The sequence below is a fragment of the Rhyacophila brunnea genome, unplaced genomic scaffold, assembly GCF_057557595.1.
Source record: "Rhyacophila brunnea isolate RB1 unplaced genomic scaffold, BYU_Rbru_1.0 scaffold_3, whole genome shotgun sequence".
Classification (NCBI taxonomy): domain Eukaryota; kingdom Metazoa; phylum Arthropoda; class Insecta; order Trichoptera; family Rhyacophilidae; genus Rhyacophila; species Rhyacophila brunnea.
The window spans coordinates 17307369-17331134 of record NW_028232965.1 but is presented as its reverse complement, the minus strand read 5'-3'; the positions used below and the strand labels follow the sequence as shown (position 1 = coordinate 17331134).

The 23766-nt window shown below is 32.1% G+C and overlaps 2 protein-coding genes across 10 annotated transcripts in view; both read left to right on the top strand.

Moving 5' to 3' along the window:
• The window catches only part of Nplp1 (Neuropeptide-like precursor 1), a 30888-nt gene extending 29875 nt beyond the window's left edge, over positions 1-1013 (top strand). For all 9 annotated transcript variants that reach the window (XM_085952635.1, XM_085952637.1, XM_085952633.1 and 6 more), the window contains one exon: positions 159-1013. In XM_085952635.1, coding sequence (XP_085808761.1) covers positions 159-271 — 113 coding nt within the window. In that variant the 3' untranslated portion in view covers positions 272-1013. The remainder of the gene's footprint in view (positions 1-158) is intronic.
• A 19876-nt stretch (positions 1014-20889) lies between these two features.
• LOC147067978 (uncharacterized) lies at positions 20890-22007 on the top strand. The gene is made up of 2 exons (XM_085952701.1): positions 20890-20967; positions 21496-22007. Exons 1-2 carry the CDS (start codon positions 20938-20940, stop codon positions 21883-21885), a joined length of 420 nt encoding a protein of 139 aa, XP_085808827.1. The 5' UTR covers positions 20890-20937; the 3' UTR covers positions 21886-22007.
• Positions 22008-23766: the final 1759 nt, after the last annotated feature.

The following is a 23766-nucleotide window of genomic DNA, read 5'->3' as shown; positions in this document are numbered from 1 at the left end:
ATATACATATTACCTATCATAATAATATTTAGATTATTTTCACAATTATAATAAAATCCACCACTATGTGGTTAGGACGCCAAGCTGGTTGCAAGGTCTAGCGAGACAGCTGGTTCTGCTAATATATATTAATATCTAATCGGTTTATTCAATTACAGGCAAGATATCCTTTATGGGACACGCAGCTACATCGAACTCCCCACCGACATCGCCCACTTATCGCCGACGCCAATACCTCTTATCTCGCACCCTCCCCGAGGAGACAGATTAACTGCCCGCATCAACAATGACCCCGCAATTTTACGTAACCAGGAATCCTTAACGCAAGATTTGCTTTCCAATGACGAATTTCTCTCACCGTACTTCGACGCACCGAACTATGCACAACAATATACACAAAATTCCGACGAAGACTCTGAGGACAATTATTATTATAGTCCTGTCACGTTTTCAGCTGAAAAGAGGTATCTCCTCCTTCCGGCGGTAGACAATATCTTATTGAGAAGGTTGTATCCAACATACACAACTACTAGAAAGGTCAAAAATCAATAAACTCTCTTTTTTTACATACAATTCCATACTCACTACAAACTCCTACGCTTTTACACACATCCTGTTTAATAAACCTGACATACGTAAATATTAAAAAATAAATTACTAAAGTTTGAAGGAAAATTAATATTTCAGTTCTCAAAATAAAATCGATAAACCTTTTTCAGATAAAGGTGTAGAATTACAATTTGTTATGTTTATGATTTTCTATGTTATACTTACTATCTTTCTTTATTTCGTTATTTTCCCCATTGAAACGATATCTCAGTGAGAGTCTTCATAATACTTAAGATGCTTTAAAAAATATCTGATTGAATAACTTCCTACATATCAATTTTATCTTTTTGAGGATTCCTGGAAACAAATTTACCCGAAGCAGTAAAGTAGTGTTATCTATTGATTTCAATATGTAGTAAAATAATAAAATATCTGTATTTCCCCCCTCTTTTTAGACATATATTAAAAAAAAGAAAAATAAAACTAATGTAAAATATATATGTAGATGAACTCATATCAATCGTTAATATCAGTATATTGTAGCCAATTCTAAAGCTACCATAGGAAAGTATTTGGAAATGAATATTATGAATTATGATATACTTAGAGAGTTGGTATCAAAAATCTTTATCTATCCAACCTTTTTTATTTATTTAGTTTAATGGCCAATTGATGTATGTACACATAAAAACTTAAATTTATTTGATTGTCATTTAGGCATAATGTATTTTTATGAATGGCTGGTAAAATAAAACTATACATTTTGTGTGAATGACACGATTTAATACAAAATTAAATTTCTAAAATCATAATGTTTTAGGGTCAGATGCAAATGTGTCGATGTTATGTTAATCTTAAAATTAACTCGTTGTATAGTTGGCAGTTTAACTAAGCTATTATGTACAATGACAGTATGAAAATTGCACAATATAAACAGTTTCACTACAAACTCAATATTTTTTTATAAATTCAGACATTTATCTATAGGCGGAGACATTGTTCTTTGCATTCAAAACTATATTGTATTTCAATTGCAATATAACGTCAAATACAATTTATTACAAAAAAATTCATACTGGTTTAGATTATCTTTCGCATTTGCGTAGATAATCGGTATTCGAAACAATGTTGCTTTGTCGGTAAAGAGTGAATGACGTTCAACACTATTTTTCCTTGATTTCAGCTTACGAGATTTATTTATTCTTAAAACTCAATTATGTTTTTAAATTCCGCTACTATGTCTATATAAGTATATATAATGCATAACCCACTTATTTAGATAAGTATGACTAAGCATCCGGCCCTATTAATAATGATAACCAATCCTGACAATAATTTATTGTTTCATTCAGGTTAGGTAAAAAAAAATTTGTTGTAGGTATAATTTAATTTAATTATATTTAATAGTATGCTGTGTATGACAATTAGAAGTTACTATAATTATTGCTTTATAATATTATTATGATATTGAAACAATACAATGCAGCTTTCATAGAGTTGTAAATAATATATTATTTTATTGTTATTGTACGGCATGTGGAATAAATTTTAAAAATAAATTTCTATATTATTATCTACTTGTATCAAAAATTGTCTGAGACAAGATGTTCTAATCTAGCGGTGGTCCGAATCTTTAAAAATGTAACAAGAATAAATATTTTAAAAATTATATAATGTTTGGAACGTAAAAATAATGTTATAGGAAGATTTCTTTTTCATGACCGCAGCAGAGTAATAAAATGCCATAAAATTGAAGACAATAAAATATGTAATCAAAGAGACCACTTAATTGTTATGTGGCATTATTATGCACAGAACATTATAAATAGTATTGGCATTCAAAATGGTAAAAAAAAAATATGAAATATTTTCATTTGAAATATTTCCAATCAAAGGGATCTAAATTTGATGACAATAAAAAAACGTTCTCTAATGATTGTAAAAAAGAATATATATTTATTTTAAGTGTATTTGTTATTCTTATAAATATAACGAATACCGTATTGATACATACTGTATACAACAGATTTAAATATATAATAAATTATTATAAATGTGTAATGTTTTCAATCGATGATATTTTTATTTTACATTGACTTAATCAAAACTTATTGGTGTTTCTATATACATAGTTGAACCTTCATATTACATAATATAATATAATATCAAACATGGAACTGCAGCCATAAGAATATCATTATTGAAACTCATATCGTATGTAATAAAGTGCGATTAATGCAAACAAAAGATGGTTTTATTTAATTTTCTGTATATTTTTTCAAGTTTGTTTCATACGCAGCGAATTTTATCGCTCGATTATTTTCTGAGGTTGCAGTGCGAGTTATATAGCAATTTTCATGTTACACTGACACGATGCGGAAAATAATCGTGCGGATCTTTATCGTTGCATATATGAAACGGGTTAAAACATTAATAAGATATTGAGTGTGCCTTGTGATGGACGCATAATAATTTTATTATTAAAACAACAATATATCGATATGATTCCTTTGCCTACTATTGATTTTAGTGGCTAGATACATTTACAAAAATATTTATTGAACGTCGAAATACCATGACAGTCATCATCTGATATGATACAAGATATTTCTCAAATGGATAAATTCACAAAGATACCTTAAATGGTTTCAGGCATAGAATGAGTTATTCAAACAATTCGTTTCTTTTTTCGTTGTAGAAGCCAGTGAAATATTTTGTAAACGGAAAACCCCTTCCAGTCTCAGTACAAAAATGACAAACATTTTCCCTTTGCGTTTGCTTTATTGGTTACAAACAAACATGGTTTTGTTTATGACTCTGTGGCTTGTGCTAATGTTTTTTTTTTGTAAAGATACAAACTTATAATTATAAACAAGTGCAAGGACGTCAAAAAATAAAATAAATAAATTTCTACTGACTCGAGCTATATGTCGGTACATCATGTTAATAAGATGACTATCTTCATTTACATTACGAAGTTGGCATTTCAGTTGACATTTCTTGATGGAATTTGAAACACCACCGATAGCGTAATTATTACTAATACGCAAGAAGTTGGATATGTAGCGTACTGGAGAGTTAAATAATATGTGAGTTTGAATCCCACTTGGTTAATGTACGAGTATGTATGTATTTGAGGTTTTTCAAAATTCAATACTACTAAAACGTCAATATCATGCAAAATTTTTAAATCCATTCACCCAAAAAGGACACAAAGATAATAATGCAACTCTCTAGAATAAGCTTATGCAGTTTATCCGTATAGGAAAGAAGATTGTGTTACCTGACCCACATGTAGGTACGTTAGTAAGTATGTATGCCAGACGTATAAAGAGATTTTGATGCATTATAATGCGATTAAGATGGCCAATAATTATTAATAAAATATAGTAAGTAACTATCAATATAAAAATAATGTAGGTAATTCATATACCTACACACAATTTAAGAAAGGAAATGGAGACATTTTTATTCAGCTTAGTTAGTTAGTAAAAATATTCCTGCATGAAAGTTTTAATTATTTTAAAGATTTTCATCAATTACAAAAATGGTGAAAAGTTGAATGTTAATAATATTTGCATAACTTTGACTGGAATCACTGAGAATGAAATGCCAACTTCGTAATGTAAATGAAGATAGTGGTCTTACTAACATGTTGAGCTCGAATCAGCAGAAATTCATTTTTTTGTATTATGTCCTTATGACATCCCACATGACATATAGAATCAAACTCAGACATATGGATATTTTATTATAATGAAAAAATACCGTAAAAGACAGTGTATGCTTGGGTATGAAATTTATTCGATGCCCACTCTTTAAATCAAATTTAAGATTGGACATATTGCATAAATTGCTGTATAAGCCTGATTTTGATTAGTGATTATTATATAGAAGTTTACTTGATCTACATTTACAGTAAGTTATTATGGACAAGTAGTCGTTTTATCACAAATTAATTTTTCTTTATTGAAGTTCTGATTTGGCGGGCATGACAGTTCTGTTTTCTCTAGCGTTCCAAAAGAACCTGTCGCCAAACATCTGTAGTACTTGGTGCACGAAGTTTCATGTGGAATATTTCCTTCGGTCTTGCACTTGGCTTTACATTCAAAATCGTTCAGATTGAATTCTTGGGATGTCTGTGGACATTTGGAATAAGACCCTTCCACGATAGCGTTGTTAGCGCAAAAAGCATAGAGATATGAGTAAGTAGAGTGGAGGGCTAGGCTTTTTCCCACGCAGTTAATAGTTCCGCAGGGGGCTCCCCTTCGACACTGTTCTAGCGCAATATCGAACGCATACAGCACAGGGCACGTGTATGATATCATAACTTTTTTTCTCTCACAATAATTATAAAGACGACAATTTGTTGGATCTGTAAAATAAAATGCAATACGGTCAGTGGTAGGTTTGGGGACTTGTAGGCTCAAGGCACTGACTGATTTTGAGGCCCCCACGATACAAAAATTAAATACCTATATAATAATATAACCTGCGTTGCCAATTTAGCGTTTTTATTGCCAGCTCTAGCATTTTTCGATAGGCATCTATCTAGCTGGCAAAATCGCATCTGGCTTGTGGCGTTTTACTAGCGTTGCCGCCTGATGCCTCCGATAGCTTTAAATGTGTTCAAAAACGCTACATATGTAGTTTATTTATTTTCATGCGCATCAAATTTAGACTATTCGATACGTAATCCAGGTGGGTCGGTACCTATTTTAGTGAGAAATAAAACAAGATAAAACAATTTCATGCATTATTTATTGTTTTTGAATCTTATTACGAATCTCCGCGTATATAAAATAATAATTTAACAATAATTATTTACCTAAAAGGTATGTTCTTTAATTATCTATGGGTAAATACATAATAATAATAAATACACGAAACTAAATCGCCGTTGGCATAATATAGGTATTTGTTGTCAATTTTGAAATACTTATATTTCTATTAAAATGTGTGGTTTTTACACGTATCGACATTTTTCCGATTTCCATTTTTTTTATAGTACGCTAAAGCAAAGGTATTGACTTCGTTCTTTGTAGAATAAGTAAATTAACTTGCAATTAGGTATATTTTTACAAAATCTAGCATTTTTTCCTGCTAAATAGCTAGTTTTCGACTCCGTCTGGCATGTTTTTGTCAACGACAGTTGGCAACACTGAATATAACTAAACGTACCTAGGTACCAATTACTATATACGAGGAATAATACAAAGCTAACATGTACCTAAATCTTACAATATATTATAATATTTTGATTACCTGGGAAATAGCCTTCTTCTCCAGGACATAAAGAATCGTTTGCCTGTTCTGATGCAGGGCATTGATCGTCTGGTCTTTTCGCCACACATGTGTTTAAAACCATATCGCAGTCTGGCTTTGCAGCACGGCAAGGAAATTTTCCAATTATAGTTGTGTTGTCGCAGAATAGTAAATTTTTGCAATCGGGAGCACATTGCCTTGAAGGTTTTTCTTCATCACACGATGTGACTACTTCACGTTTAAATCGAAGGTTTTTCAAAGAAACTTGTATTCCAGGAACGACGAAATCACTTGATGCTCCAGATGCCATACATATTGCGGAACATAAAACTATCTGAAATAGGTAAATATAATATTAAAAAATCCGTAAAATTGAAATCAGAAATGAAAAAAAATAATTACTAGATAAAAAGAACTTTTTATAGGTATACAACGTTTTTAAATTTTCTATTGAATCATATAAACTTGACTTGACTAGCTTAAACGATCAAAAAAATGTACTTGCTATAGAAATACTGAATAATGAAATGTCATTCCATATTGATTTCCATAGTAACGCACGTGTATATTATTAATAATTTAGTTGCTAGGACCCCCTAGTAAACAATAATTGTATCGAAATAACTTTTCATACAAAACAGAATTAACTAAAAATGAATTCAATTCTACTTAAAGATGGCTAAATGTATTAAAAAAATGAGTTGGCATCGTGTTCTGATATATTATAAAAGTTTCAAATGTCTAGCTGGTCGGGAAGTTAGTTAAAAATCGATTGCAAGATTTGTACCGGACAAACAACCACCAGACAAATATGAATACGACCTAAGAAAAACGTTGAAAAATAAAAATAAATCTAGTTCTTTCATTAAGATAATAAATGTGGATCTTGACCACTGGAAGTTTTTATAACATTTTATTTTTTACGAGAAGTTTAGTTTACCTATCAGGAATATACTCTGGGGGCAAACACACATTGAAGATAACAAATTGACGTGAATTTTCCACACCCGCGGTTCTTCCATCGTGAGACCAATGGTTGTACCTATAAGCTGACACATTACCGTTCATCCACCGCGGAGTTTCTAAATATACATATCATTATTTGTAGGTACCAGTAGCGAAGGGTGGAAGTATGCTGTTAAGATCCGACATATTATATAGTGCAGTAGTGCACACTAAGCTTTGTCAGTCAAACGTGTTTGTTTTCATTGAACTAAGACTACAATGTGTAGCTGTAGATAGAGAATGTTAGTTTTTAAAATTTAATAATTAAACCCTGCTACAACCAAACCATTATAGATAATAGTCCAAAAATACTCGTATATCTACAAAATATCTAAAATTATGCCATTAAATGATTGAATCATACATAATTTTGGATATTTTATAAATAGAATAGTATTTATTTATTTATTATGGTGTGTTTAAGCAGAGCTTAATGAATTTAGATTAAACTAACCAACAACATGTGTAATAAGTATTCTTAATTCAACGAAAACAAATAAGTATGAATGAAAAAGTGTACACAATTGTGTCAGATCACTCAAAGTAAGTAGATATATTAAAACTATTGTGGTTTGGCTTAGGCAGGGTTTAATTGTTTTTTTTTTAAATTAACCAACACCATCTGTAAATTTTAGCCTTAGTTCAATAAAAACAAATATGTATGACTGACAAAATTTTATGTGCACTATTTATGTCAGATCCAGGCTACCCTCATCCTTCGCCACTGGTAGGTACGTCAATAACAGAAACTTTCGAGGGGAAATTTCAAGTGTAAAACATGACTCACTGCAAACGAGCACCATGAAAATATTTTCGCCATATTTAAAAGAAATTTGAAAGGCAATAATAATCAAGATTGTCCAAGTCTTAGCAATATACGATATTTAAATAACAAACTGATTTAATTCCAATTATACACTGCGTCAATGCAATATTCTAATAAGATATTAATTGAAATTCCGATGCAAGACTGATTAATATAATAACCGCACTATTGTTTATATTGTAACAATTTATTGTGAGGGCTTTGAGAGCTCAGATAATTTTATAATAAGTACTTTGAGATAAACAAGATATTTGTTGGTGCGGAGGTTATCAACTCGAAAAATACTATTCTTATAAACTATAAAGGACCAAAACGTCATTAAATGCGAAGGTATTGGATCGATATGTGGCTGTATAGACGCATCATGGACTGACCCGGTGAAAAATGTTGACGTTCTCAATCGAATAGGAAAATGCCGAGAAGTTCCACGCAGTGTCAAAATCAGAAAACTACGGTACTTTGGTCACATATGAGAGGACAAAAATACAGCATTCTTCTACTTGTCATCAATGGTAAACGTAGCCTAAGACGACGCTGCATTTCGTACGTTTAAGAAAATCTAGCACTGACTTTTACCCCGCTAACTAGGTACTTATAGCTTCACATATCTTTAATCGCCGACCCTCGTGCTTTTCCACGTATATTATCCATACCCAGACACTTCACACTTTGAATCTAGCGATGGACAGCTGGCCTCCAGATATAAATACGATACAAGTTATCGCTAAAGGTCGCATCCACGAGTGATTCACCCGGCCTGCAGATATAACTAAGGGTGTCCACCCACGAGTTACTGCTAGCTGTCGCATCCAAAAGTTTTTATCAAATGTGCATCATTGTGTTTGTTTGTGTAATCGGCGCTGTCTTGTCTTTTAGATATGCCGTATCGGAATATTAAATGAAATATTGGCTGCCCCAGATGGTTACACCAATAATTATTTTATGAGTGCATGGGCCTTGTGTGTCGTAGAGTGCTGAGAGGCGTGATGTCGACATGTTCGGAAGACTTTTCGACAGCCAAATGATCCGGGTGACTATCGTCAGTCATGAAGTCCTGATGAATAATATGAAATAATATTCTTTTTAACCATATGATTTGTAATATTAATACTTTCGACCGAAGGTACTTGATGGAATTTGAATTTAAATTCTAATGGTTTCAAGCTCTGTACTATTCCATTTAAGTCGTTTCTCGCGACCCGGGTTTCGCTTTTCGGCATCTTCAGGCGTTGTGTAAAGTCACAAAAGGCAAACACACACTGACAACGAACACTCTTAACTCTACCTTATATAGTAAATCAATACAATAGAGTAGGTAAAAACTCCATTACCTACCTATCTAGTCAGAGGTTACAAAAAAAAGATAAAATAGAGTGTAGCATTTTTATTGTTTATAAAGAATAATGACTTATTATTAGGTATGACGGTTTATTATAATAATATGCTATCCAGTGTATTGTTATTAATAAGATAGGGTTTTTACTAATTAGGTTTTTTACTGACACTTCAACTATTCATAATTTGTTTGATGTATTTTTCTTTTTTTTTGTAACCTCTGACTAGATAGGTAGGTAATGGAGTTTTTACCTACTCTATTCTATTGATTTACTATATAAGGTAGAGTTAACAGAGTGTTCGTTGTCAGTGTGTGTTTGCCTTTGGTGAGTGTACACGACGCCTGAAGATGCCGAAAGGCGAAATCCGGGTCGCGAGAAACGACTTAAATGGAATAGTACAGAGCTTGAATTCATTAGAATTTATATGATTTGTATTTTAACGTTTATGGGGGGGGGGGTCCAAACACACATCCCCCACCCTTGTGTGCATCCAGTACACATTATACAAGTGTAGTTAATATAAGATTAGAAAAATATACACCGATTTTTTTTATCCATATAATGTCTTCAATATCTTATCATTTGACTACTTCAAGCTTTTCTGTATAGTGTGTAATATAAGTATAAGACATACGTAACATTGTGAGAATGTCAGAGGTAGATAAAGAATAAGGATTACTGTAAGTGCCTACTAAAGATTACCACCTTCCAATACTTTGTTACTTAATGGAGATAAACGGAAATTTGTGCGAAAAAAGGCATGTTTTCCTGAAACGCCTACTAACTTAAGCTCACATTAAAATACAAAAATACGGTGAAACATATACTTCTATATTCAACTATATTATGTGATTTATAAAAAATCAATAGATACATTCTTTTTAGAAACGTCAAAACATTCTCGACGTTATTAAAAAAAAAGTTTTACCGAGTGGGATTTGAAGTAACATTATTCGTGAGTGCTCTTATCCGTTAAGCTACCGATCCATCTATAATTCATACACAATAATCATATGTAACACTTATGAATATAATATTATTACTTCTTTCAATCGTACTTAAGGAAGGAAATTTTATTACTAACGATGATGTCTTTGAGATATATATATATCAATATATATATATAACAATCACAAACACCCAGGCTTTGAGAAAAACACATAAATATTGTGTCTCCTGACTGGGAATCGAACCCAGGAACTCTCGGGTGGAAAGCAAGCGCGTTCCAAGAATAATAAAGACAAGCAGAATATTACATTTTAATTGATAAAAATACCTTAATAAGTTTGAAAACCCTCAAGAATATACAAAATTATTAGAAATTAGTTATTTAAAAAAATGTTCTATTGATGGTTTGCCTTTTTGCTTATTGAGGTTTAAGATTAAAAAAATACCAATATAGAATTATTAAAGTCAGATAAATTTGAATATATTTCTTACTTATTAATTTTTAGTCTAAGCATTTTTAGTGGAGTTCCAGTGCACAAGTGTTAAATAATATTGCCCTTTCAATTTATATACGATTAAAATATTTTTATTTATCCAATAATTCATAAACTTTAAGAATACCTATCCTGTCCGGCGCCATATTTTCAATAAGTATGTATTTTTCTTAGGTATTTCTGAATTTTGTGTGATTAACAATTTTAATTGATTCATTGTCTATCGTAGAGGTTGCTAACATTAGTCTTTTGTAAGATATTAATGGTAAATGAATGGTAAATCGTCAACCGCTAGGTAAGATGCCCAAAACGTCGAAAAGCTTTACATTATAATCTTTCATAACTTAAAAAGAAAGGAGGTCCAAAGAAGAAGGTGTTATTTTTTTATAAATAAGCACTACGATTTACAAGATATTTTTACCATTGATATCAAATTAAAATATGCTGTTTTATTTTTACTTCAAAATTCAAATCAAATCTTAATTTTGAATAATGAAAAAGATGATGGAAAATATAAAATTATATTTGGCATACCAATATAATGGAATGGCAAGAAAATAAAACAAACACACACACAGAAATAAATTCAATTTGGCGCTGTGAAGAAAGTCGTGTTTGACACGTAATCTTACCGTTGTGTCAACCCTATAAGTTTAGTAGACGTGTCAAGACAAAAATGTTTAACATAATATATTGTTATACAACTACTTTCCAAGAAAACTATTCTTATGCTTAATAACGTGTTTGTAAGATTAGCATAAATATTTTATTAAAAAGTATTAAGGCCATTGGACCCGTTTTTTCCTGTCTTCTCAGAATCGTGGAAATGGCAAGGACGTTTAACACGAATTGACACATAATAAACACTTTATTTATTTAAAATCTAATAAATAATATTCAAATAACACTTTTTGTGTCATTAAAATTTTCTGATTCGCTTTAATTTTTAAAATAAATGACAAATAGTCGGTCCTGTTTTCGGAATTGGCCAAAACGACTGTCACGCCACAGTGAATTTTTGAACTCAATAATAGTTTTGCAGGTATATATTGTATGAAAGAAATGGGTAAAACAATACATTTCATTGATTAACTCACGTACTTTTTTTAATTTCAGAAAAATAAAGATTTTAAAGCCATTTTAGTCTGAGTATACATCAGCCAATTTTGAATGATTTTTTCTCACAAAATAATATATACTGCACAATAAAAATATTTTTTTATTATAATATAACATTTCCGTAATACTATAAATAATAATTAACAATGAAAAAATAAATAAAACCCTATAAATTCGGTACAATTAGTGACGCTATATTACCAAAACACGTCGTACGTTTTCATGTATTTATCCTATTTTCAGACAATTTAGATATATAATTATTTTGCAAAATTAACAAAAAGAGACCATTTGATCGATTAATTCATATAGTTTTTCTAATTTCTCATTTCTAACCTTAGTAGGCTTGTGAATTTCAACGGGTGAGGACGTCTTTTTTTTCCAAAATTTTATCCGTCGCGAACAGTATTTTAACTCATAGAAAAATGACCTTTACTCGCATTGCAGTAACAATCAAATTGGCAAGACCACATAACGTAGACCAGGTGTTATAATTTGTGTTGACAAATCAAACATCATAAAATACCAGTGAATGTCAAACTGAGAAAAATGTAGTTATATTATATTATTTATTATCTTGTAATACAAATGGTTGCAGCATGTGAGATATTGTAAGATAATTGAATCTTATAACCACGATGGCTACAAAAAAGTCCTAAAGGTATTCGTTCGGTGCAACATTTATAAAAAAAAATATTTTGGACTTGAGCAGTTTAGATAAAATATAGGTGGACTTTAATTATTTTGATAAATACCTACTTGGTTGGGCTTAATACAGTTTTTATGTACCTGGGTCACCATGTTTTGTTATTTTCAAAGGGACGTATCCAGGAGTATGTTTATTGGCATTATCAATAGAGACAAAATAATATTATTTTTCAAGGTCTATTTATTATCGATCTTAAGTGGTTTATTTCACAAATAGTAAATTTGTAGAAAATATAAAGTAAAATACGTTTTCGAATGCTGTCATAGTAATGGCCACTGAAACATGTGTCATAATTTTCCTAATCGTCAAAATAATAATAAAATAAGTGTTTTGGGGCACAAAATCACGTATATGTTTTATGATGTATGTATTTTTCAGATGGTTTGTGGTAAAATCTTTTTTTTTCATACTGCCACAATTCAACTATTCATAATTAATTGTTTGTTAAATTTTTCATTGTGCACTTTGACTTAATAGGTAGGTGATAAAGTTTTTACCTTACTTTATTGTATTAATTTATTGTTAAGTGAGAATTAACTGCTTTCGTTGTCAGTGTATATTTGAGGAGTGCGCATCCTGACGATGTCGAAAGGCGAAACCAGGATCGCATAAAACGACTCAAATGAAATAGTACAAAACTTTTAGAATTTAATATATTTAATGCCGAGTTGAATTGAATGGAATCACCTTAGGCATTTATTAGTAATTATTTAACTCAAGTAAAACATATATTGAGGTAAGAACCTATTTCATTGAATAATAAAAACAATATTACTCTTCACATCACAAGTGACAAGATTTATATGAATTGTGTATTGCCTGAACTCGTTGATCAGACTAACACGGTCGATGGATATAAGAAACCCTCAATATAATAATTATCAAGTTAACAAATAATAATATCAATTATCAATTAATAGCTATCAATAGAAAAGAAAATAAAATTATAAAAAAAAAACAATTTATAATAGTTATTCTAATACATTGCATACCGTTAAACCAATACACTAATTAAGGAACCAATTATTAATTTTCTATACACTAATGTTCCGAAATCCTCCGCGGCGACCAAAACGTACTGCCGTCAAATACATGCTATTATAATAATTGTTTCTTAAATCATAATTGTTGTGTACTAAATTTAAAAAAAAAACGTTCCTCGACAAATATTCATTGAATTGCTTTCTTTTATGAGTCATTTTTTTATAATTTAATAAAAACGCAATAATAACAGAAATCTTTCATGCCATCTTGTGAATGTTTTAAACTTATAATTTGTAATGTTAGCTTATGAAAATGAATAAAATTATATTTGTTTACACTTTCGTGTTTTTTAGTATTAGATTTTTTTTTGAAAAATATTTGCACTGAATTTGAACCTAAATATGATAGGTTCAAGAAAAGGTGTCACTTCACAAATTCAGCATATCAATAATATGAGGTTCTTATTTAGAGGTCTACTATTTTTATTCTTATAATTTATTCTACCGACTTCAAAAATGTTTATAAAATTTGTTAGGAAAAAAATATTATTAATTCAACACTTTTAAAACCTCTGATTTCGTATCTACTACACGAGAAGCCGAGCGAAGAAATTTTTGTTTTTTTACGCTTCGAGCATTGTTATTTTTCATGGCGCTTACGTCAAATTTGATTCTTGCGAATAAACCCATACGCCTTAAGTATATTTTATTTTAATGTATATTATCTGTGTTTACCAGAATATTATCTAATCACATGAAGTATGCACTGTTATAATATTATTTATTCGTCGCATTCTCTGAAGTGTTTTAATAAGACAGAAATTCCATCTCATTCTATGTATAATCTTCATCGTCATCGTTGGGTATTACAATTCAATGAATATCTTAGGACCTAGCCACTTTTCTGAAGCTTATCAATGATAATTATTCTTCGCTGCCTTAAGCTCACGGATATTATGGTATTTTTCTCACACAATCCAACTACCTCATCTTAGGTATACTACTACTATTCCTTTCCGATCTATTGATCGATCCTTGGGTCTTTTTGGTGGTTAGGTGATTTACAGCTTTGAAACATGACCTGCCAACGGAATCACTACTAATTACATATTGGCAACTTAATTTAATTATAAACTCTTTTTTATCTAATTCACCATTGTTTAAGATGGTAAATCTATTCAAAATACTCGCCTTGGCATCTCTTCAGCAAAAACCGTTGTATCCGTTATTTGACAGATAAAATATTCTTATAATTAATTTGATCGTTATGAAAAGCAAAATGTAATTTCCAGTGATACGCCTAGGGATTGCAATACCAAATGAATATAATATCGGTATTCGTCAAAATATATTTTGGAAAAAATGAAGCACCTATCAATAAATAATATGACTATTAAAATCTATTTAAAATATTATTTTATGGCAACCTAAAGTACATTCCTATATTTATTATGTTGACCTTTGTAGCTATGTATAAATCATAATATTTTAGAACTGATAATTTTTACAAATACCTAATATAGGTCCAGGTATAGAAAAATCTCTCTGAAATTCAACTTTGTTAGATGTACTATCAACTTTGGATCAATAGTTATAGAATACTACACGAATGTTTTCTTTTTCGAAATAATGATTTTGTTTTAATGTTATTTAACTTTGGTGGTTACAGTCAATATACTTGCATTTGCATAAATTTGCATAAAACCTATACACTAAATTTAATATACAATATAGTACTTAGTAAGTGACGAAAAAATAACATTAACAAAAAAATTCAAAAACATATACGTGAGTGCTATCTTAATACCGAAAATACCGGTATTTTTGATTTTTTAAATCGGTATTTAGGTATCGATAAAAAATTGACTGCCGGTAATGCAATCCTTAGATACACCTTTTAATTTTCGGGTGTTAAGGGTAATTAGTTGGCAAGTGAGAACTATTTTTCCACAGTGAAAATCTATCATTTGACAGAGTGGTCGCTCATTTGTGAAAATTATTCATTTCCTGCGTGACTTTCATTATTTTCAAAGTTGTCGGCGCTTATTGAAAACAGTCTAGGTATTTTATTGTACGAAAATATATTATCCTCATGTAACCGTGTATAATATTGTACCCAAATGTAACTGTATTAATTTAAAAAAATAAATCGGTATGTGTAATTATGTACGCGCGTTAGAAGTTATACTTCTTTGGTTAATAAAACAAAATAAGCCGTTACTTGAGTCTATTAATATTACAGTGGATTAGGTTGATGAAAACATACGCGATTCACCGGTGTCTCATATAGTACATGATAATTGTAATTTAATTATTGTATTGGACCAAAACTCATATTTGCCATACAGTGGTTATAATCGATTCAGAAGTGACCATGATGCATTCAAAATATTTACCAACTCAACATTCACAAAATTTATTTATCAATTGATACTTATAATTTTATTTATAAATAATACTTACAAAAATATACTTAGTCTCAAATCTTGATACACAATCTTTACAATGAAAAATATATATACATTTCAATATAAATCAAGTTTTATGAATATAAATTAACAGTGTAGAGTGTTAGTCTCCAGAAATCTGTTTATAAACATATATATTTATTATGACACAATATTGGTTATGTTTACAACACGTGCTCTCTACTTGGTTGTATTGAACGACTAACTAAATGACACTATGCGTAATAATAAATTATGTGTTACATCGGCGCGCGCAACTTCGTCACACGCTAAAAATATACTCTGATCTGTTTTCCCAAACGTTCCAAAAGAAGTATAACTTCAAAAATGTCCTCGTGGTAAATGGAGTTTTTTTAATACATACGTCATCAAACCCACCCTATCTAAGAAATCTCGCGCGACCGTCTGCTGTGTTATAATAAATTGACCTGAAGTCCTCAGTTTACACTACCTATATAATTTTCAACTTTTCGGATGTTCTACTTAGTTCTTTCTTGGTACGTGGTAAGTTGGACATTATTCGTTCTCCGCACGTCTTGGTATGATTCCAGACGACGTCACATAAGTCACAACGTGTCCGGAAATTTGTACGTAAGTATGCAGTTTGCCGTATCACACTTCACCGTGAAATTTTGTATCGGAAATATATGACCGTATATTAAAGACCGTCCAACCTCTTTGGGTCGTATAGTACTGACATAAAATTCATATCTAAATAAAACACGGTTCTTGTCGGTTTATACTTTACAGAAAGCCATCAGTAAAAAAAATCGAAAATAGTCGATATAAGTACTGGATTATTTGTTAAGTTAGGTTGGGTTTTCATTATTGAATTCATGAATTTTGTCAAAATCAGCTATGCAAATTGAATTAATTTTCATATTGAATCTAATACAACTGGAGACCTATAGTATACGACTATCTCTTTCCGATAAGAAAACTCACGGCGAACTGTAAGACAGTGAAATGTTTTACGTACAATTTACATGTAACCAAGTCACAATGCCTATTTCAAGGCCTGTGCGTTGTTGTGATTAATTCGTTGTTTCACTACTACTACATCACCGTTTCACCTTTATTACTTTTTGTAATTGGACCTTCTGTGGTGTTAAAAAAGAACCCCGTCGAACAAGACAACGTGTCATTTATAATAATTGCTCCTCTGATATTCTCACTAAATAGAATATATTATAATACATGCCATTATAAGAATGAAGCAGACCTGTAGCAGAAATATGGTGAGCAGGTGGATTATTTGATGACGTCGAGACTTAAAATAATGAAATGGAAAAAATAACTTCAAATGCAAGCAAAACAGACACTTAGGTACTTATTATTCATCTTGGCAAATATTTAATGATGTTAAAATATGTTATCTACAGTGATAAGACGTGTGTTTTCATGTGATTACACTGTTTCTGTGTACACGTCATTATGTTATCTGTATTCGAATGTTTTTCTGGAAAAATCGACTGTCCCCTTTGTGAAGACATTTTCGCAATATACGTATAGAAAAATGTTGTTTTCTATATAGGTAATTGGAAATAATATAAAACTTCCGCATTGCGAACGATTCGTATTGTCACGTTTCAAAGTACATTTGTCTAATGCACATGTGATGAACAAAATACGTTATTGAAAACAATATACCTTGAGTCAGGTGCGCACGCAAGAGCAGGGGTGATGGGGAGATATATTGTTTTGGAGCTAGGATGTTCTAGAACTAAAACTAAAAACGGAAAACAACATTAGAAATTCTTTAGGTGAATAGAACAATACACATATTACGCATGTACTGACTGTATTAAAAATATTTTTGAAGTTATACTTCTTTAGGCGTTTTGGTTTGTTGTCATAGGAAACTATGTAAGCAGATATTGTAATAAAAATTAAGTTTATATAATCCCCTTCCCCCCTTTACAAATACATTAATTAATCACAATATAATATTATTAACTATTGCTAGTTCACAACTTCGTCGCCATGAAGTGCGGAAATAAAAAAAAGTACACAGACAGAAAGAAGAAATAGACTAATTCGAATTGTTTTTTTTTTTCAAACAAGAAGATCAATCACAGTTGAATCTAATCGCACGCCCTTTCTACTCGCAATAATACATCTCACCACTTGACAGCTGCCATCTGACTTTACTTCCTCGTGCTTCAATTCCATTATGATTATTTTGGACCTATTCTGCGTGGTTGATAACGGTTGGGTGTAGGCGCGTGAATTTCTACCCGCACATCAATTCACCACTCCACCGCTGTTACCTGACCAGTTTACTTACTTATTGTTTCAATTGCGTTATTTTCGAGATGATTTATCTTCACTTCGGATCTTACGAGATCTACTTATATGAAATTATATTAAATTGGTATCAGCAATGTATCTACTTAGTATGTAAGCTGCAAGTTTCATCAATTGTGTAATTAAATTAGTTTTTTTTTACTGATTTTAAAAATAAATCTAGGTATCAAAAAATTAGTCAACACGCTGATAAAAAACCCAAGTAACACTTTATTTTAAAAATACTATAATAGGTATCTATATATTTTAAAATTGTTTCTACATGGATCCGCCCCCATTAAATTTTTTGTGTGCGCGCCTGCCTAGAAGTAGTTGAAATAAACCGTTATGTGGTAGATATGCAATGTGATAATAACTCATAAAACGTGAAAACACTGTACTGTCACGTTTTATTCCGAGAAATCTCGTTGAAAATAATACGTAATTCTTTTCAACAATGTTATTTGCACAGACAAAAAAACAAAAAATAAGTTTATAATTGAGTGATAGAGTTTTTACACGTGTGGGTGGTTTGCGGGCAGAGAAAATTTCTTGAGTGAATTTTTTCGAAATAAGAATATCTAACGATTAAATAATTAAATGTGTCATCGCAATACTCGAAATGTTAGACTTTGGCCACATGGCGCGTTTTGGCGCGCATTCCAGGTGATCTCATTGAGCCGTCCACATACACTCGCGCCGTGACGACTGTTGCGTGCGTTCGAGGTACATGTGACCTCATTGAGGTGTCCACATGTACTCGCGGCGAGATACGCGCCATGTGGAGAGAGAGATAGGGCCTTAGATTTCACAATGGAATCATATGATATTCTCATGGAATTTTTATTTATATTATTGGTACATTTTTAATCCGATGACAATGATTAATTTTATGATCCGGATGCTATGAAAGGTTGGGATTATTGGTATATTTGAGATGATATTAACTAAGTACGAAAAGTTATCAAGCCAAGCTCGGAAGTGATCGTGGCTCCCACTCTTCACCTCCTTAACTTGGTAGGTACTTACTTCAATGACACCGCGTGCACACCTCAGTTTTGTATGGATAATATGAGAGACGCAGTTTTGTTGTGAGTCGTCTACCTGAGGTCATAATATAATTATACGATAAGTCATGATGCCAGTCCCGAAACTGGCCGTGGATCGTATTGTTCACCCTCTTAAAACCCTTATCATACCGGACCCGGAAATTTCCGGTTTTTTTTCCGGGCCGTAATTAATCTAATATGTTCAGCCATCTATTAACTTTTTCGAAAAACTTTTGATGCAGTCAAGTAAGCAAAGATTCAAACAACTCTTCTGCATCGTTTGTTAGTAGATACTACTACTATCGACTGGAAAACTTGCCGGTATTGATTGCCCAATCAATACCGGCAAGTCAGGTAGTTTTACCTGTCAATGTTCTTATCGATTCACTCGATAATACTATTTAGCCAACAATAAAATCATAAGCAAAGCAATATTTTGTTTTATTTATATTCATAATATTCATAGCTAAATAAGACGTCGATTTTGATACCAATATAGATAATGTAGGTATTAATTTCGACAAAACTGGTGTACCTATTTTACGTGAGTTTCATCGGTATTGCTAAATAATCGTGTAAGTGAAATGCATTTACGTTACTAAGTAGTGCAGCGCACAACTGCCTCTCACATCAAAACTCTTCTCGCCTTAGAACGTGTCGAATACGTCGATGTGACGTCATCGTTATTTAACACAAATAACAAAAACACACGTTGCCAAATGGAGCTCCGCAGATTGGTCGAATGCGACTGCTTCGTTTGAAAAAAACATCTGGCTGTTGCAGTCGACCAGTTGCATCCTTCTCGGGCTCCGAGTCGACGGGTCGAAGTCACATACAAACAACTACGAATTGGTCTTTCCTATACCAGCTCACCGATTACCGCATTCAAGTATCTCTATACGTTTCGAAGGCTACGGGACACTGTCGCTAGGTATCTAGGTAGCTAGGTGCGCGGTATTCACAAGCAACACTGGATCTCAGTTTTCGGAAGGTTTGTTCGGCACAAGAGACGAGTTTTGTGTGAGAGCCGGCTGAGAGAAATGTAACGTAACGTAAGAAATGTAATGAAACGTGTGTGTTATGTTTATTTGATCGTGCAACAAAGACGCAAACCCTTTTTCATGCAAATTTGCGAATGGGAATCTTGATTTGACACATCGCGAGCCTAATACTACAAGGTTCTAAGTGTTCGTCCTTGAAAAATCAAACTCAACAATGAAGTAGTATTCTAAGCTGCCACATTGTTACTTTTGTTTCGTCAAGGACAAACAATTAGAACCTTGTAGTTCTCCACTCGCGACATCTATATGGCTTTTTCTTGTACTATTCAGCTTAATATCACTTTTTTCCTGGTTGTCATCCTACCTGCGGTACGTGATCAAAAAAACTGAAGATCCAGCGCAGGCATAACAGGTAAACGAACATTGGCTTCAAGAATATGCATGTTCCATGGCTTCCACGGTCCACGCATTAGATAGATAAATAGGTATTAACCATATACTATAATATATACCAAAGATAAATAGTGTGTAATAAAACTCTTATTTGAACATTAAATTTATAATATTTTCACCAACTTGTACAACGTATTTATGATTTTCTGCAAGGCTATTAAGGTTTATTAAGATCAAAAGAAACTAATTCCTTTATGATATCGTAGGTACGTAGTGAATAAAAAATCCAGCCGATAACGTGTTAACGGAAGTAGACTGATATATCTTAATGTAAATAGACTTATACAAAAGTCTCACTAAACTAATACATGTTTTATATGTTTGCAGAATTTACTGATAAAAATTGTGTCAGCAGGGTATGCTATTATAAATATAGCACAGAAAACGAAAAATATTCAGATCTTGTCTGACCACGATCTCTCTAGTAGTCTCAAGTAATTCTAAAATGCGTCTTGCGGTGATTTTGGTGATGTTTGTAAGTGTATTTTTTTTTATTTTATATTATTTAAAAAATGAATTTTTTTTCAACCATTCGTGCTTTATGTTTGAAGTTTTTTTAATGGATTTGAACACGAGTTAGCTACGCTCATTTATTGTAAAGATATTAACATAAATTACTAAATAAAAAATACGGTGAGCATGATGTCCACAAAATTATATTGACAGATTCGTCCATACAGATTATGTACTTGCACTGGATCAAATGCATATTAAAAATAATGCCGGGGTTCAAACTACTGAAAATCTTATGAAAAACATTACAGAGATAAGTCGAATGTCGGAATTTATAACAATGTTGCCAGGTGTTAAATTTATTTGAGCATGGTTACAAGCGAGTGTCTATGGGTAAAGGTCAATTACGAGATTGCATTTATTTGTTAGATACTATGTCACAATATTAACGATAATTCAGTGTATTTTTGTGTCGAAAAAGTTTTTAATAATTAATATTATTATGCATTAACTTGTGTTTTAATACGTTCTTTTGTTTGATCATTTGTAGGTTGCTGTAGTGGCAATTAATGGACTACCTCGTCAACCACCACCTCCTGGTCCACCAGAGGTTGGTCCTCTGTTCCCTGGTTACCCATGGGTTCGACCTCCATTCCCTGGTCCACCCCCGCCTCCTGGTCCACCGGAGGTTGGTCCTCCGTTCCCTGGTCTACCCCCTGGTCCCCCATGGGTTCAACCTCCATTCCCTGGTCTACCCCCGCCTCGTCCACCTGGTCCACCACATTCAAGTGAACAAAGTGACTCAACAGAAGAAGATATTTCTATGGCTATCAAACAATCTGCTCATGACATCAAAGAGAATGTATCACACGAACTAAAAGATTTGAAAAAAGAAATTGACGACGTCATCATGAAACACAAAGATAGAGGCCACCACTAAAAGGAATATAGTTTCGTGGATAAGCATGTAAAATAATCAAAAAAGTATTATGTTTAAATTCAATGAAGAAAAAAGTGTAAATACATTATTTATCTGAAAAATAATAATCTTGGTAGTATTAATTTTGTTTCATTCATAATTCAAATGCGAATTATCCCAGAGCAAGAATAGAAATAGAGACATCCGGGGTATTTATTTAATCAATGGGTCCGGATATATGTGGCCGTTTCCTGTTGCGTTTTAAAAAATGTAAGTTAGGTATTATTTTATAAAATATAAAAAAATGTTATGAAGTGCTTCATTTCGAAAATAGCCATAATAATTTATATAACAAGTAAATTAACATAACAAGTGCGCGTGGTTTAACATTCACAATTATTAGGATCATTAATGTGCGTCTGTGTCGTCGTAATTTGTACGGATCAATGACACTTACACTGAACCTATGGTTGGTGGCTGCATATACATAACGGGAGCGGAGGTGGGAGTTTTACACACCATGACCCTATGGTTGTCGATTCATGCCTACTATTATTTTTAATAAATTACGTATAAAAAAGATCACGTGGCATATGAAAAAGCAGTGACTGCGATGGATCGGCCACGTGCATAATTATAATGCGGGAGGATATACCAGCAAGGCGGACTATGTACGCAAGCCTCGACGGCAAGAGAAGACCTGGACCGTCAAAATTGAGATGGCAGGACTGCACCACGAGAGATTTAAAAATGCTCGGTCAAACCAACTGGAGAGTTTCGGCGCTGGATCGTCCAGGATGGAGGAAATTTTTAGAGATAGACAGGAGGTCAGACCCGCCAGGGGAGGTAGGGCTATAATGATGATGATAATATTGTTTTGTCACTAATATTACAAATAGCAAGGTGTCCATAATTAAGCACACATTTTCAATTATATTTTACAAAATTTATTACCAAAATATGTGAAAAACAATATTTATACTTTTTGTCGCAACTATACATTATTTTAACATAGTTACTGATAACAATCACCGCGAATACCAAACTGTGTCTTCTTATTCTGTGGTGCTACAGTCCGGGGTAGGTCTTGGCCGCCTCAAGCAAACGCTATTATCTATGGCCTCAATTCTGTCCGACCTCCAGCTCTTCCTCCGCAGTCAATTACTAAGTATCAAGCCATCAGTCTTTCTATACCCAATCCTATATGTTTATCTTCTGATCCACTGAAAGTGAGATGGTTTGTCGGCATTTGTTGAATCTAAAATGCGTTATATTGCGTCATCGGTTGTAGGTTCTATCTCCATGCCTCATGTCGTTTTTTCAATCAATGTTTTTATTCAGCCCATGAACATTACACATTAAAAGATTAGGTAACAACTAATCCACGCAAAAAATGCTAAGGTTGAATGTGGACGTGGAAATTAACATTTTGTCACATTGACCAGGTTAACGAATGCCAAATATGATTTTAAAAAACCCGTAGAACATTTCAGGGGTGCACAATTAGAGTTGGGTATTTCCCGAAAAATGTCAATCTCGAGAATCGGAATTTCCCGAAATGATGGAATTTTGAATTCTCGAGATTCGGGATTTCCAGAAAAGAGTTCTCGAGAATTCTCCAGATATCGGGAAATTTTAAATAAAAACTGTAAAAATCCTAAAATCGGTGTAAAAACAGACAAATTCCAAAAAATATGATTTTTATTTATTTATGTAAGAAGACAAACAAAATAGAAGTAGAAAACAAAAATAATTCAAAACACTACTCATTAAAATAGAATTTCAAAAAAACATAGACTGTCAATCGCTGCGTCTGACAACCGCGTACATTTTTGAAACACAAAATTTCCTGATGTTGCAAAAATTGCGCTCATTTTCAGTCGACGTTGGCTAATTGTATTA

Bases quoted from the DNA above. Each gene is read 5' to 3' on its own strand.
- LOC147067978 (XM_085952701.1), top strand. From the start codon at position 20,938: ATGCGTCTTGCGGTGATTTTGGTGATGTTT. The intron at 20,968-21,495 runs GTAAGTGTATTT...GATCATTTGTAG, and splicing joins CGGTGATTTTGGTGATGTTT to GTTGCTGTAGTGGCAATTAA.